At 35.0% G+C, this 16,127-nt stretch overlaps 1 protein-coding gene across 1 annotated transcript; it reads left to right on the top strand.

Moving 5' to 3' along the window:
• The first annotated feature begins 5,324 nt into the window (after positions 1 to 5,324).
• Positions 5,325 to 14,937, top strand: LOC129278038 (ribosome-recycling factor, mitochondrial-like). The gene is made up of 6 exons (XM_064110502.1): positions 5,325 to 6,201; positions 7,168 to 7,349; positions 8,435 to 8,581; positions 9,426 to 9,544; positions 10,308 to 10,399; positions 13,133 to 14,937. Exons 2-6 carry the CDS (start codon positions 7,178 to 7,180, stop codon positions 13,371 to 13,373), a joined length of 771 nt encoding a protein of 256 aa, XP_063966572.1. The 5' UTR covers positions 5,325 to 6,201; positions 7,168 to 7,177; the 3' UTR covers positions 13,374 to 14,937.
• Positions 14,938 to 16,127: the final 1,190 nt, after the last annotated feature.

Raw genomic sequence — 16,127 nt, 5'->3', positions numbered from 1 at the left:
CGGAATAACGAACCTATTATGAATCAACACAAATATATAATTTTTATTTCATGTATTTTGTCATAAAATTTAAACATTCTGGGCAATGTTTGTGATCCTAAACGAGATGTGTATCCAACTAAATAATTGTTTTTATATACGTTTTGATCTGATCAAAAAAGGATCTGTTGACAGCTGCTTGCAGTTAACCCTGAAGACTTTACATATTTCAACAATCAAATAATGCGAAGCGCGAGCTGAAAATTTTGACATTTCTACCTGAAGAATGTAAATTCCAAGCACTTTTTGTAATCGTGAAGAGGATATGTATGTAACTAAACAATTGATGCGAGCGCGAAGCGCGAGCGAAAAAATTCGAGATTTATACCTAACAAGTGGAATGCCTCTGGCCGTCTCACCTGCATCACGCGATTCAATATAGCAGCAGTGCTGATTTTGAAAACTACTATAACTCGCACAAGATGTTCAGTGATACTTGGTTACTCTTATTTCCACGTTTTATGAACTAGACCAATACACTTATAGAGATATGATGGCAATTCAACAAATACCCCCAACGTGGCCAAAGTTCTTTGACCTTACATGACCTTTGACCTTGATCATGTGACCTGAAACTCGCACAGGATGTTCAGTGATACTTGATTACTATTATGTCCAAGTTTTATGAACTAGACCAACACACTTTCAAATTTATGGCTGTAATTCAACAAATACCCCAATTTGGCCAAAGTTCATTGACCCTAAATGACCTTTGACCTTGATCATGTGACCTGAAACTTGCACAGGATGTTCAGTAATACTTGATTACTATTATGTCCAAGTTTCATGAATCAGATCCATAAACTTTCAAAGTTATGATGGTAATTCAACAGATACCCCCAATTCGGCCAAAGTTCATTGACCCTAAATGACCTTTGACCTTGGTCATGTGATGTGAAACTCATGCAGGATGTTCAGTGATACTTGATTAACCTTATGTATAAGTTTCATGAACTAGGTCCATATATTTTCTAAGTTATGATGACATTTCAAAAACTTAACCTTAGGTTAAGATTTTGATGTTGATTCCCCCAACATGGTCTAAGTTCATTGACCCTAAATGACCTTTGACCTTGGTCATGTGACATGAAACTCAGGCAGGATGTTCAGTAATACTTGATTAACCTTATGGCCAAGTTTCATGAACTAGGTCCATATACTTTCTAAGTTATGCTGTCATTTCAAAAACTTAACCTCAGGTTAAGATTTGGTGTTGACGCCGCCGCCGCCGTCGCCGCCGCCGTCGCCGTCGCCGCCGCCGTCGCCGTCGGAAAAGCGGCGCCTATAGTCTCACTCTGCTATGCAGGTGAGACAAAAATGGGACACTCTATTAATGTTTTGTAAATCATGAAAAGGATGAGTAATTGGAAATCTTCCTACATCAATAATGCAAGCGCAAAGCGCGAGCAGAAAATTTTTGATATTGTGATATGAAACTGGATAATGATTTGAATAGAGAACAGGCTGCATATCTGAATAAACATGCGCGCGCGTGTTTCAGATTTCGACCTATATAGAATCTGAGTGGGCATTCTAAATACCCTTTTTTATCATGAAAATCAATAAAGTGAGCGCGAAGCGTGAGCTTAAAATATTTGATATTCTGATCTGAAAAGGGTCAATTTAACCTCTGTATTTCAAGCACTTTGCAGGAAAATTGTGAGGTGGACATGGAACACATTTAAAAAAGAGCTTATATGTTTCATTATAATTACTTTGAGTTTTGACATATATAGGACCGGGACATTCGAAGAACATGTCATCATATGAAAATGAAGACTATATCTTCCTATTTCTCTTCCTAAGCGCGCCGAGGTGGAATTTGTCGATATTCCATTCTGAAAAAAGGGACAATTTCATTATTAAATTAATATCTTATTTATTAATCTAACATGTCTAATAAGCCTAATGTGAGAGCGCGAAATCTCTTAATATTATGGCCTGAAAACTGGACATTTAAAGCACTTTTGTAAATGAATAAGATGCATGAGTTACTATATTTTCAACAATCAATGTGAGCGTAAATCGCGAGCCGAAATGTTAATATTCAGACCATAAAACAAAATTTTTTACAGAGCACTTTTAAAAAATCAATTTGTAAATCAAACAAAATAATGAAAGGTCGATTTCCGAGCCGAAATATGTTTTGTATGTTGACTTAAAATTTTGATATTTTAAGCTCCATATTGAGCAAGATATGTAAATCACCTAACAGGCAATTTTTTTAAAGTGACATGAAAGATTTTTAAAATTATTTTCCAAGTCTTCCCCTCATCTTATTTTATTCACTCGTCTCCCTCTTCTTATGTTGAATAATACAGAAAAGACTGATAATTAAATCATACATAAGCATGTGATAAAGTGAGTTGGGTAAAGTACAGGGGCCAGCTATTAAAAGCACATGCAGAGGAGCTTGAAGCAATACAGTAGCAGCCAGGAGAGGGGGCTACATGAAAACCATCATGAATCATGATGAATGTTTGTTAATTAAAAGAAATACATATCCTGTTTAATGTACAAGTGAGAGAAATGAATGAAGGATATACCTTCGAAGAACCATGAAATATAATATGGACAACATCACATTTTCTTCAAATCCATGACCCAATACTAGTATATATCCATAGCCTGTTTGACGCACCTTGTCCAAGAGAGGGCGCCATTTAATATTCAATTAAAGTGCCATAAACTCTGAGACTTTGATACATGAGTTACTTTGGTGCAATAAATGAAGACTCCACCCTGAGTCCCTGAAACCAAGTTGGGTTATGAAAATACAAGCAGAACATTTAGAGAAATGTGGATCAGATCGGTAATGATTTTATTACAGTGTAATACATTTTTACAAATTGAATAAAATTTTGCATGTCACAATACATGGAGATTCTCCCCAGCATCTCATGTAAAACCATAATGTATTGTTACAGTATATTAATATTGATTAATGCATTTATAATAATAAAAAAACATTACTTCATACATGCTTCTATTAAAAAACAAAATCATCATAATCATAAAAATTACTATATGAGGGAGCTGTTTGCATAATTATATTGGCAGTACATATCTAACTGAAATTCGGAAAATTCTTTCTTTGATGGATATTCTTCAAACCTTCATTAAATATGATATTTGTCATTAAATTGTTAGTTCTGACTTTTTTGGTGGAATCACTAAATCTAACTTGACATCTGGACAGTGGACTACCATTCCTGATACACGTGTACAAGAAAATTTATAGAAATGAAAATCAGTAATTGCATATAAAAACCATTTTCGCGTAACACTCAAGAAATTAGTGTGTGCGCAAAGCGCATGATATTCTCTTGATTGGTAATATTTTTTTTAATGGGCGTGTTGAAATGAGAAAGGAACAGTCTTTATAGATATACGATTGCATTAAAAATATTTTCAGAATATTGATTTGCAAGAAAATAATGTTATTGTTATTGTCAGAAATACCACCCAATTCTGAATGGCCCGAATTCACAAAGATGGTTTTGAAAACCATCAGTTGAACCCATGATTTATGCAGATTTCCTGTCTGTAAATTATGTTCGATTTACTGTGTATATTACTGATTTTGTGATGAGCGCTTCTGACATCCTCATGAACACACAATTCACACACATGTGGTATTACCCTGGTATTACCCAATGATCATTTGTACCAAGTGTAAACACAAGTGATGCAGAAATGGAGAAATGTGAGCAATTTGAGCAAAACATTGACCTTTGACCCCCTAGATAACCTGTGACCTCACCTTCCTCAAGCATACACATGTGATATTACCCAAGGATTATATGTACCAAGTGTGATCAAAATTGATGCAGAAATATAGAGAAAAACAAAAACTTCAAAAAGGGTGAACATGACCACATATCAAATGACGAATGACCCCTAGATGACCTTTGACCACATCATTCTCATGGGTCACACGTGTGGTATTATCCAAGGATGAACACAATTGATGCAAAAATAAAGAAATGAGAGCAAGTTGAACAAAAACTTGAACATTTACGAACATATCAATGGTCAAACGGACCAACAGGTCTCTGCCGAACTTTGTTCAGGCGAGACAAAAACAGGAAATCTGCATAAACCATGGATTCAACTGATGGTTTTCAAAACCACCTACATGTACGTGAATTATGGGCCTTTGAGTGAACTCTCTATGACTGTGGCTACATAATTCCTTATTGCAAGCACTGTATGACTAAAATAATATTACTCAAACAATGAAATAATAAAACATGAATTTCTGCTCAGAAGAAAGGGAACAAAATAAGGATTATTATCATTATCATCATTATGAGAATAATAACAAAAAATAGAGAAAGATATTAGGACAATAGTACTAAACGTACCATCAGTTATGCATAATTGATACCAATCACATTTAGTTGATCTTGTATTGCCATCCCCCCCCCCCCCCCCCCCACCGGTTGGTGCCACTTCAGTATAACAATGGCTCTACCAGCAAGCTCCACTTACTGCAAGATGTTATTATTACCCTTCTAAAATCTAATACGCCGAGTACCATGCTAGATGGGAGAAGGTTCCAATTTCAAACTTTGAAAGTTCAACTTTTTCAGGATTTCAAAATCTGTGAAAATATGCAAATGAACAGACCTGCTGAGAAACGCATGTGTGCAAAAAAGCTAAAGATTGCTTTGTAAATCCTAAATTCCTATTTAAACACTTCCAGATCTCGAGCAATTTGCCAATTAAATATATGTGGTGCCAAAACTATGCTCACTGTCCCTTGACTTTGCAATTCTAATAAACTATAAAGAAGACATGCTACGTCTATAAAATTTACACATGCAATAATAAAACATCTGAGCAAAAATGGAGAAAATATATTTTATTTCACTTATTTCACATATCGGCCTTGAAGTAAAAAGCAGCCTTTCCTTTCGTTTTCGTTCCATATATAGCTGAATTCTGAGTTAAGTGAATGACTTTTTGCAGACACAGGGAACCATTTTTTTCCAATATCAAAATAATGGCCACGATTTTTGGCAGTTTCACTGAAAAATATAAGGAAAAATATCAACAGAAAAATTTGTGGAATTTTATTAGAAATTTAAGTTTGCAAGTTGGGGATGCCCTCCTATAGATTATCATCAGATAATGTGCTTTTTAAACACTTTTTTTGAATAAAGGGTCATCTTCCTTCATTTAATTAAATCAAATCATAGTAGATCTAGGACTACTAGGTCTACTACTGTCTCACTCTAATGCCAATGGTTAATACTATGATACTACTTTTCAGTGTTACTAGTGTTACTGTTAGTCACTGTTTACTACTACAGCGTCGGCCTACCTCCTCTCGTCGTGTAGGATGGCCAGGACGGCTAATAAGAGCAATGCCATCATGACATACAGCAACATCTTCTACAAAACAGCAGTCTGGAAGACGATCATCACTATCAAATTCGTGCACATCAATGTTCAAATTACGAAGGCAGCTTATGTATTTATCATGCTGCTCTCTAGCGAGAGCCAAGTCGGGCTTCCCCCCGGACTCGTCGGACCGCAAAGCTTGTTCAACCAGGGTGCTCGACACTCGACGGACAATTGCAAACTTGGCCTGAAATTTCTTTTCAGGTGCAGGAACTTCACTCATATTGGTGGCTCTGGCGTTAAGAATTAGAAATGATGAAAGTTCAGTTACAATATTCACTCTGATTTTGATTTGCGTAAAAAACACGACCAATTCGGGTGAGGCTCTCTTGTTCAAAATCTTGGGGGCCGGGGGTTAACCGGTTTGAAAGGGGCGGTGTTCTCAAATCAGTCTTAATCAAGCTTCTATTTCTAGCTACGTACGCGTGTACCTTTATGGGTGCAATCGTAAAGTAGCGATGATTTTAGCACTTGTACCATGGCTTGTATAACGTTTCGGGAAACCAACCCAATTGAGTGTGTTCGTTTGGCTCTTCGTTTTGTTGCATTTCAGCTCTGCTGCAGCTTTGAATCTGCTCCTTTCTTAGAAAAAATAAATTGATTATTAACGGTCAGCATGTGTAATTGAGTGTTTTTGGAATTGGATACCGCAAGCGCAATACTCGGGCTGATCTACCATCTGACTCTGTGCTTTGACTAACTTTTATTAACGTTATAAGTCTTGAGTGCAGTGGCCAGTTACCGGAGGTGGATGTAAGTCCCATTCATATATATTTCTGTTTGTCAATTTCACACTCTCCGCTCCTAACTCGGTCTTGAGCCAGAGTCCAGACTCCCTATTTTTCCAACATCTGAGTTGATGAATGATGAAGTACTTGGAAGACTCCGGGGGGGGGGGGGCTGTTCTATCACAAAAAATGAGATATTCCTGCTCAGCTCAGCCTGGGGTATATTAATGTGAAGCCTTCCATTTTTTGCCAAAGAAAGTTGAGAATGTGTGATTCTATTCCTTTCCCATCAGTGTCACTATCTAAATTAAATAGTATACCCAGTGGTTGTGTGTCCGGACGGGTTGGGTGTCCGGACACATGACTTTTACTCTCAATTTTGACAAGTTTACAAGCAATGTCTTTAATTCTTTTTAGCACAGAATGCAGAATATAAGAAAATATTATAAAGAACAAATATTGATGGTGAAAAAAAACTATTCAACCTATATTTTTGGTTTATTCCTGAGATAAAAACAAGGCTTTATTTCTGTTACGTGTCCGGACACCCAACCCCCCATCCTAATAGAGTTATATGTACATGACTTACGTGTATTCATCCATTTCCAACAAAAAAAATACAAAAATTGTATTATATTATTTGTCTGTAATATGAATTGGAAATGCAGTTTACATTCAATAGCATATACCGTAATCGATTAAAAAAAAGTACAGATACTACTACTAGATTATTTAGCAATGTTTAGATAGGTCTAGATCTAATTTTTTTTTATAGATTGTTCTTTGGGCCTGATGTTGCCATCATTAAATGATGAAAAGTGGCCCATAACTGCCATGTAAAAAAAATATAGGCCTATATATATCTCACATACATTTATAATTTACACAATGTAAGAGGAGATTATAATTCCTTCTGTAATATTCAATTAATTTATGATTGACTTTAAAAGTATATCATTAGTTTTCTTCGTCCACTCTTTTTCTTTCATAGTTTTAAAAAAATGGCCTCCCAGATTGTATTAAGATGTGCACTATGGATGACTGCCAGGAATACAAGAAGAAGCTTCATATCATCATATCTCTATAGAGTACAAGATCTTCCCGTTCAGAGATTGTTTTTATTACAACATACCTCATCCTTTCACACCTCCATCAGCCATCATGCAAAGAAAGGTTAGTAAAAAATAAAAGAAATGAATTGAATTGAATAGGTTTATTAGAAACAACATTGAACAGGCAGCTCGTAGGCTAAAAATGTTCAATTTACCAACAAATATTAAAAGAAATCGTTTTTAAGGTGATACACAGATCATTGATTAACCTATTTGACAAAAAGGAATAATCATAATAACAATGATAATATGCCAAGTGTGACTGATAAAAAATAAATGTAAAAATATTTGCGTTTGATATCAGAATACAGAAGAGAAACAAATAAAGTTAATTGAACAAAAAAGATATGAACAAAACGGAATATTTTGTGAACAAATTTTCGGCATTACTCCTATGTCTTTAAGATCGCATGCGCGATCTTTAATGAAAATCATAAGTCAGAACAAATTGACTTCTCTGACTTATGATTTTCATTAAAGATCGAGCATGCGATCTTAAAGACATAGGAGTAATGCCGAAAATTTGTTCACAAATTATTATTACCTCCTATTAAAGCCTCTTTATTTAAAACGGAATATAGGCCTAAATGATTTGTTCAAGCAAACCTCAATAATATGATTGATTTAGATAAACATAGCCGTTGTATAGATTGAATAATCTTTCAGAAATTGAGACTAAGTTGAATATGCCCATCTGTATCACTTCTAATTCTTGCCCATATTCTTATTTTCCCATTTTGGATTGAATAAAAAATGTATTTGAAATACAGAGCAAGGACTTTTTTGCTCTAACTTTTACTAGTATTTCAAAGGTAGATGGTAATATAATATATTAAATATATTAAATATACTGGTATGAGTGGTATCAAAATGTTTTTTTTTCCTTGCAGATTAATCTTGCAACTTTGTTTTTGTGTGAAAACAATGAACTACTTCTTTAAGATTTCCATTATTATGGACATAAATTTTGCCAAAGTAATTTGATGAAAAATCTTTAGATTTAGTAAAATTCTCCAGAATGGCCTCCCATAACCCATCAACCATTTTCTTCCCCTCTGTCTCTCCATCCCCCCTCTCTTTCTCTCTATAACTTTCTTTCTCCCTCCCCTCTCTCTCTCTCTTGATTTCTACTCTGTGTATCTAAAGGTAAAAAGCACAAAGCCAAAGTTGTAGTCGACATGTCTGCAGATGAAGATATATTGGATTTAAATGATGTGAAGGAAAATATGCAGAAGGCTATAGATGCCTTGAAGAAAGACTACACTAATACATTGACCATCAGAACTTCACAAGGTAGGCATATTTTCAAAGGTGGTGATCACACAATGTAAATTGATAATTGCATGCATGATATTTGTTACAGGGAGGGGGAACAAGTATTTATCAAAACAATAAGCTGATCAAGTTTTTACACCTGTTCCTAAATAGAAAACAAAATGAGTCATCAGCAACCATTAAAAAATTGAAATTTATGCATTTGATAATACATAACATATGGGGCAGCTGTTTGTTTATGACATCACAAATCCAAAACTTAAAATTCTAATAACTTTCTTAATCTTCAATGGATTTTTCTCAAACATTCACCAATATTTTCTCTTATTTTTTCTGCTATTTTTACGACAAAATTTTCTTCAGGGTGAACTTCCCTTTAAGAAGGTTTTAAAACTATCCCCACCCCCTGCATGTGACCATGGATAGATCAAACTTTTGTTTGATTTGAGACAAACTGCGAGTAGGAATGGATTTTACTGAAAAGCTGGAATATGTTTGTTGTCACTGGGCATAACAAAAAGAACTTCACTATCCCGTCCAAATGTCACACATCTCTTTTTTTCCTTCTTGATTATGCACTGCAGTCCCTTTACAAACACAAAAACATTGCGAGCAGAACTTTTTCATTTGATTTTATTTTTAATGCCTATGCAAAATTGATAATTGTTTTGTAATAAATTATCTCTCTTACTAGTATCTTTGTATAGTATAACAACTATTGATGTATTGAGGGCTTTATTTAATAAGAAAATTGATTATTTCTCTCACAGAAAGCATTGATTACACTGTACTATAAAATGTTTTATTTGAAGTCTTCTCTAGATCTTTGCTGGTTAATTCAATCCTAATTGTTCATTTCCAGGTGCCTTAGATCATATTCTAGTGTCAACCCCAGATGGTAAATTCCCTCTCAATCAACTAGGACAAATGTCATTTAAATCATCTAGTAGCATCACTGTCAACCTTGCAAACTTTCCTCAGGTAATTTTTTATTTCAATTTCTGTGTTGTCAGTATTGTTTAGTGTTGTGTTCTTGTGTTTGTTCATGTAACAAAAGTAAGAAATAACATCCGCTAATTGGTAACACATTGATTTGCGACAGTACTTCTGTTATTGTATTTTTTAAAATCTTTACCAGAGACATTTCATTCATATCATTGAATTCAACAATGAAATTGGATACCCTTGCCAATTTAGAAGCCAATGGCCTATCATGCTCTAAAATTAATCTCGAGCACAAAACAATGATCTTTGGCTGACAACAATTTTTAAATTAATTTTAATAAGTTTTCCCCTCCTTTGAAAATTAATATCTCTTGAGTTTGGATACATCTCTTCCTTATTTGTCAAATATTAGATAGGCCACAAGTTAATTTGCCAAAGTCAAATATCTATGGAACCCAGGAATCTGTTCAATTTAGGCAAATTTTTAGTTTGAAGATGTTGATTATACATGCTTTGCATCTTCTATTCTGAGAATTTGATTCCACTTGGCTGATAATTTGACTTATTGACTGTGAAACTAATCTATGCTAGTCCTTATGAATGTGATATCCTTGAATTGAAAATGGCTGTTAACTTGTTAACTCTCACTTGTATCCTTGTAAATCATAAGTAATTATATTAATAATTTTTGAGTTGAATTACATGGATATTTCATTTGAGATTCACTATGACTATGCAATCATCTTCAAATTCTGAACTAAATCAATTAACTGCAGATCGAATTTCATTTTGATTTTAGGCCACTGAAGCTGCAGCCAAAGCAATAAGGGAGGCGGGAATGAATCTTAACCCAAAGATAGAGGGCAGCATTATTCATGTTCCTATCCCAAAGTAAGTTTTCAATCCACATTTGTAAATGACTCAGTAAATCAACAATGTGTTTTACAGATCAGTACTTTCAGTGCTGTTAGGTTTTCAGAGATGAGCCACTCTTGTGAAAGATATAATATAAATACAGGATGAATTATTTGGGGTTTTTTTTACAATTCTGAGAAGGCAGATGACAGGTACATGTAGGTTTCAGAAGCAAGCACTTCTTGTATATTAACACAGCTGTAATGAATATGATTTGATATGATATGATTATGTAGGCTTATGGTACAACAAATGAAAATCACCAATCAGACTCAATGGCCCGTTATGCAATAATTCTATTGGAGTACTGAGACAGGCAAATTTCTTTTTTTTCTCCAAAATCTCAGTGATATAATCTATATCTACCGGTATTCTTAATGTGTAATTACCCAGTGTAATTAATTAGAACAGTTAGGGGTCTTCATCATGGAAGTCATGTTTTCTATTAGATCCCTCTACTTCAGTTTTCTTGTGTGTATATGGCTGTATCCTATTTTATTATTCTTTGCAATAAATAGTCTAAGTTTTTAAGTATGTGTAGTGTGGAATCTGAATAAATTAAAATTAATTTCTAAAAATTAACCTTTGTGGGCAAAACACCCCCTCACAATCCTGATCCTGAAGTACACTCCCCTCCAAAAGTTTGGGAACACCTGCATTCAGTGTGTGTTTTTCTATACTTGGTAGACTTTTTTGATATTCAGGCTCATAGCACAGTTGAATTTTTGTTTTAAAGTGAATTATACAGCAGTGTAAATTTTGTTATTGATTCAAACAAATTTATACTCTCTTAAATGGCTGGCTACCAGTCAAGAAGGCATTCTCTCAAAATGCTAACTTCTTTTATTACATGCAGTTATTGCAGTTATTCAGAGCTTTTACACTAATACATGTGCAACTTCATTCATTTTTCCTTTTCCTAGTCAGAAGTCAGACACAAAAATAAAATGTAACAATACTCAGTGTTTCACTGATAATTGATATGGAAAACTTTTTTTATAAATTTTATTCAATAAATATTAAAAGACAATAAATATCTTTCTTTTAAATAACCACAATAACAATCAAAAGGGCATCAGTTTTTTTCTTGATCATGGAAACTCATCTTTTGCAAAAAGACTTCAAAGTTTATTCTTTGTTTTTGTGATACTGTAACAAACAAAATAAAATTTAGAATAAATTTTAACTTAAGGCAGTCTAATTGGAACACTTTGAAAAAGAAAGACATGCCTTTAATAAAGGCATGTCTTTCTTTTTCTAAGTGTTCCAATTAGACTGCCTTCTCATCAAAGAATCCTCCTTTGACAGCAATAACAGCACGACACACTCTCGGCATCCTGTTGGTCAACTTGTTGAGGGATTCACTTGAAATACCCTGCCATGCCTTCTGTAGTATCTCCCACAGATGAGTCTCACTTGTTGGGCAAGTTTCTCGAACCTTCCTGTCTAGTTCTTCCCAAAGCAGCTCGATGGGATTGAGATCTGGGGACTGGGGCGGCCAATCCAAGATTTCCAGGACTTGTTTCTCTTCCTTTTTCTTCAAGTAGTCTTTGCATAGTCTTGACATGTGTTTTGGGTCATTGTCTGGCTGGAAAGCGAATCCTTCTCCGATCAGGCATTTCCCTGAAGGGATGGCCTTCCGCTGTAGGATTGAATGATAGCCGTGCTGGTTGAGGATACCCTCTACTCTGTGCAAGCTGCCTACCTTTCCTGCACCAAAGCAACCCCAAACCATGACATTACCACCACCATGTTTCACAGTTGGCTTGATGCACTGGGGTAGCATCTTCTTTCCCTTTCGCCGTCTCACATAGGTACGTTGCTTGCTGCCAAACACCTCGAACTTTGATTCGTCAGACCAAAGAACCTTCTGCCACTGCTCCAAAGACCAGTCTTTATGCTTCCTAGCCCAAGCAAGCCTTTTCTTTGAGGAGTGGTTTCCTTGAAGCCACACTGCCCATCAGCCCTGCTCCACAGAGACGTCTTCTAACAGTTGAAGAACATACAGGCATCTCACGGGTGTTGTTGAGGTCAGCTGCAATCTGTGGGCAAGTCAGACAACGGTTGCACAGACTGCTCACCCGAATGTATTTATCTTCAGCAGGAGATGTTGTTTTTGGCCTACCACTTCGTCTCCTGTCCCCATGTTGATGTTTTCCATGATAAAGATGCAGATTTCCATAAATTAACTGTCTTTATGAACAATACTGAGCAACAAATTTTGAGGACATCTGCTGTAACATTCACAAAATAATGGGAAGAATTTCAGAATAGAACCCCAAACAGAACAATGTTAAAAGAAGTTAGCATTTTTTAGAGAATGCCATCTTGACTGGTAGCCTGCCCTCTTTGGCAGTTGCACGTCTCTTAAAGAGCTTTGAATTTGTTTGAATCAATGATAAAATGTACACTGGTGTATAGCCTTCACTTTAAAACAAAAATACAGCTGTACTATGAGGCATAACTTCAGTAAAGTCTACCAAAGTTCGAAAAACACACACTGAAGGCAGATGTTCCCAAACTTTTGGAGGGGAGTGTATACTATTGTATTAGCCGTTTGTCCCTCTGATAGGATTCATGCAAAGTTCCATCTAATACCTGTTGACTACTAAATTCTGTAATACCATACCTGTAGGCTTTGTACAAGGACCAAGCTCAGTTCCAGTAGGTAATGGGTTAATCATGTCTCATATTTATTTTGATTTTCAGAGTAACCAAGGAACATAGAGAGAACCTTGTTAAATCAGCCAAAGGACTGTGTGACAAAGCAAAGGTGAACATTCGCAGTGTGAGATCCAAGTATATTACCTCTGTACGCAAACACAAAGAAGGAACTTCAAAGGATACCATATTCCAATTGGAACAACAAATACATCAAGTCGCCGACTCTTATAATGATTCAGCAGAGAAGCTATTATCATCTAAGACAAAGGAACTTCTAGGAAAGTGAAAGAGATTGGTTTATTTATTGGCATCACCTCAAAGACTTTCTTGAAGCAAGGTTATCAGGAACAGAGGATAGGTCTCTCTCAAGTGCTGTTTAAAGATGAGGGATATGTATTCTCTATTTGTGTATTCAAATCATGTCAATTAGGGATGTCAGGAATCATTTCCATATGTGTTGAATATTTTTTGTTTCTATAAATCAGTGCTACAGACTACAGTATACAAAATGGCCTTTCCCTAAGTATATAGAAAGTTAAGGCCTATTAATTCAATGCAAGGCCATGTCCTTGGATATTTATGTGTCGGTTTTTTTTCTCATTGCTGTAATGTATGACTTTTAAATGAGCTACTGTGATTGCCAGAAAGTTTATCTCTTTGCCTTTTCTGACTCCTTCAAAAGCGCATAGGGACGCATTTGGCAGTGATATGCACTATAAAAGCATGTTGGTATTATTATTATTATAATATATAAATGTTCCCTAAAGAAAAGTGACCTTGCCCGTAACATAATAAAATTTAAGGCCTGTATGAATATATATTGTGAAAACAAATTATTTGACATTTACAATTCCACAGTCCATAAAACCAACAGATTTTGTATTTATTCATCTATAAAGAAAACAAGTGTGCTAGTTAAACCATTTTTCTATGGCCATACCAATGCTCTAGACTAATGTCTCTTTGGCCCGTATTCTGAATTCAGATTTAACTTAAACTCTGGTCTAAAGTTGTGGTTTAACTATGGATAGCCAATTGTGACATAAATCTCTAACAGTAGAGGTTCATAGTATCAGCTCACTTGACTCTCAAATAAGTCATAACTGTCCTGGGCGGACAAATAAGTTAATTGTCTTCACCATTTAAGAATTGGGAAAGACATATGAAACAAATGTTTGGCTTGAATTGCTTCCCATAATATTGGCACAGAGTTAGACCACGGTCTAATCTAAGTTAAACCCAAGTCCAGAATACGGGCCTTTAAGTTTGCATAGATATCAAATCTTTCCGAATTGAATAATCGCCTATAAAGTGGAAGCAGTTTTTCATAACCAGATTGTGCAAAAAAATATGCAAAGGGACACTGTAAAAGAACTAATTTATTATTTGCTGATAATTTCCCTATTAATGTCATCCAAGTCTAACCAATTAAATTGGTCCAAGATTGGTATAATCACTAGTTCTTTTACAAATAACCGATTGATATTTTGATATAAAAAGAACTAAGCAGTGAATATCAAATGTTCATGAGTTGTAACATTCCATATGTCTAAACCTAATAAAACTCTTCTCTTTAATATCAATATGAATTGATTTCTTGTTTTCAGTAAATGATATTTCGATTGCCTGTCAACAGGACCTATGAAACAGTGACTGGACGTGCAGGAACGATTAATGAACAGTTTAAACTATCGTGATAGAACCATAACAGAAATAATGAAATACTTGAAAGATATATCATGTATGTCATATAATTAAATGACTGAAAGTTAAGGTGAATGATTTGAATATAAATGTATTTTTTCATCATATTAAAAAGTGTCTGAATTATATATGTTTAATTGAGTACTGAAATAATTTGTCATGCATTTAGATGTTAAGGGGAAAATAATTTAAAAAACAGCATGTAAGAGTCATAGAGTCACCAGATTTTGACAGTGCACACAGTGCACATGAACACAAAAGGTTGTTTTCATTGTCGGGTATTGCCTTGCATACAGTGTAAAGGGTATCAAAATTGCAAAAATCAAGAAAAACGTCATTTTTCAACCCAGCATCACGAAAATGTAATAGTTGAGAGTAGGGAAAACATGGCAATATACTTGTATAAAATTATGGTACTCTGAGATCAAAAGATGAAAACTTGTTTAGGGTCAATTATAAAAGTCCATATACGAGCATGGTATCTTTCTTTTTATGACGGTGCCCCCCCCCCCTTCCACCCCACTGGGAAATGGGACTCTACAAGTGATATCTGTCAGTGTGACTTGTAAGTAAGTGAAGCTTAATAGAGAGAGGCATGTCAAATGAGATGTCACAAAAATATTACTGTAGCAAGGTGCAGAAAGATGTAATAATACAATAATACTCCCCCCCCCCCAAAAAAAAAAAAAATAATAATAATAATAATGATCATAAATAAATGAATAAATTAAAAAGTTTAAAGGAGAAAAAGAAAGTCAAGACACTACAAGCTGGTAAAAAATTGGAAGATTAGAGAGAACTAGTCACAGATGTGTATATGAGGTTTAAATGTGTGGGCCTATATGTCACATAATATAGCTGTGAAAATTATACATGCTGGGAGATGGAAGAAGGAGAGCAATTGTTTCCTGTGGAAAGAGTGTATTATTGGTTAAAAAGTGGAGAGATTAAACAACAAATCTCCTAACTGGAGGAATATCAAAGAGCAGCTGAGAGAAAGATGCTAAAATGTTAATTACTTTTGAAAAAAGAAGGAAAGTTGGAGAGGCAGTACAAATCGAAAAGGGTATAGAGAAGGGGGAGGGGCAGATTGCCATAATACTATTTGATAGAAGGTCATCGAGAGAGTCTCTAATTCACCGTTGACAGAATGAATGAAAAAATGATGAGTTGACTCACACATAAAGAGAGAGAGGGGGGAGGGGCTGTAAAAAACGAATATGAGGAAAAGAGCTTGAAACTATATCATTTTTAATATAAAAAGGAAAAATTGGCCGAGAGAGATAGTTAATAGGCCACTGAAAACACACTGCATTTGTCCTCATGCATGGTCAAG

Source organism: Lytechinus pictus, chromosome 15, assembly GCF_037042905.1.
Source record: "Lytechinus pictus isolate F3 Inbred chromosome 15, Lp3.0, whole genome shotgun sequence".
NCBI classification, from domain to species: Eukaryota; Metazoa; Echinodermata; class Echinoidea; order Temnopleuroida; family Toxopneustidae; genus Lytechinus; species Lytechinus pictus.
The sequence above is the reverse complement of the archived record's forward strand: the minus strand, read 5'-3'. Positions and strand labels throughout refer to the sequence as shown.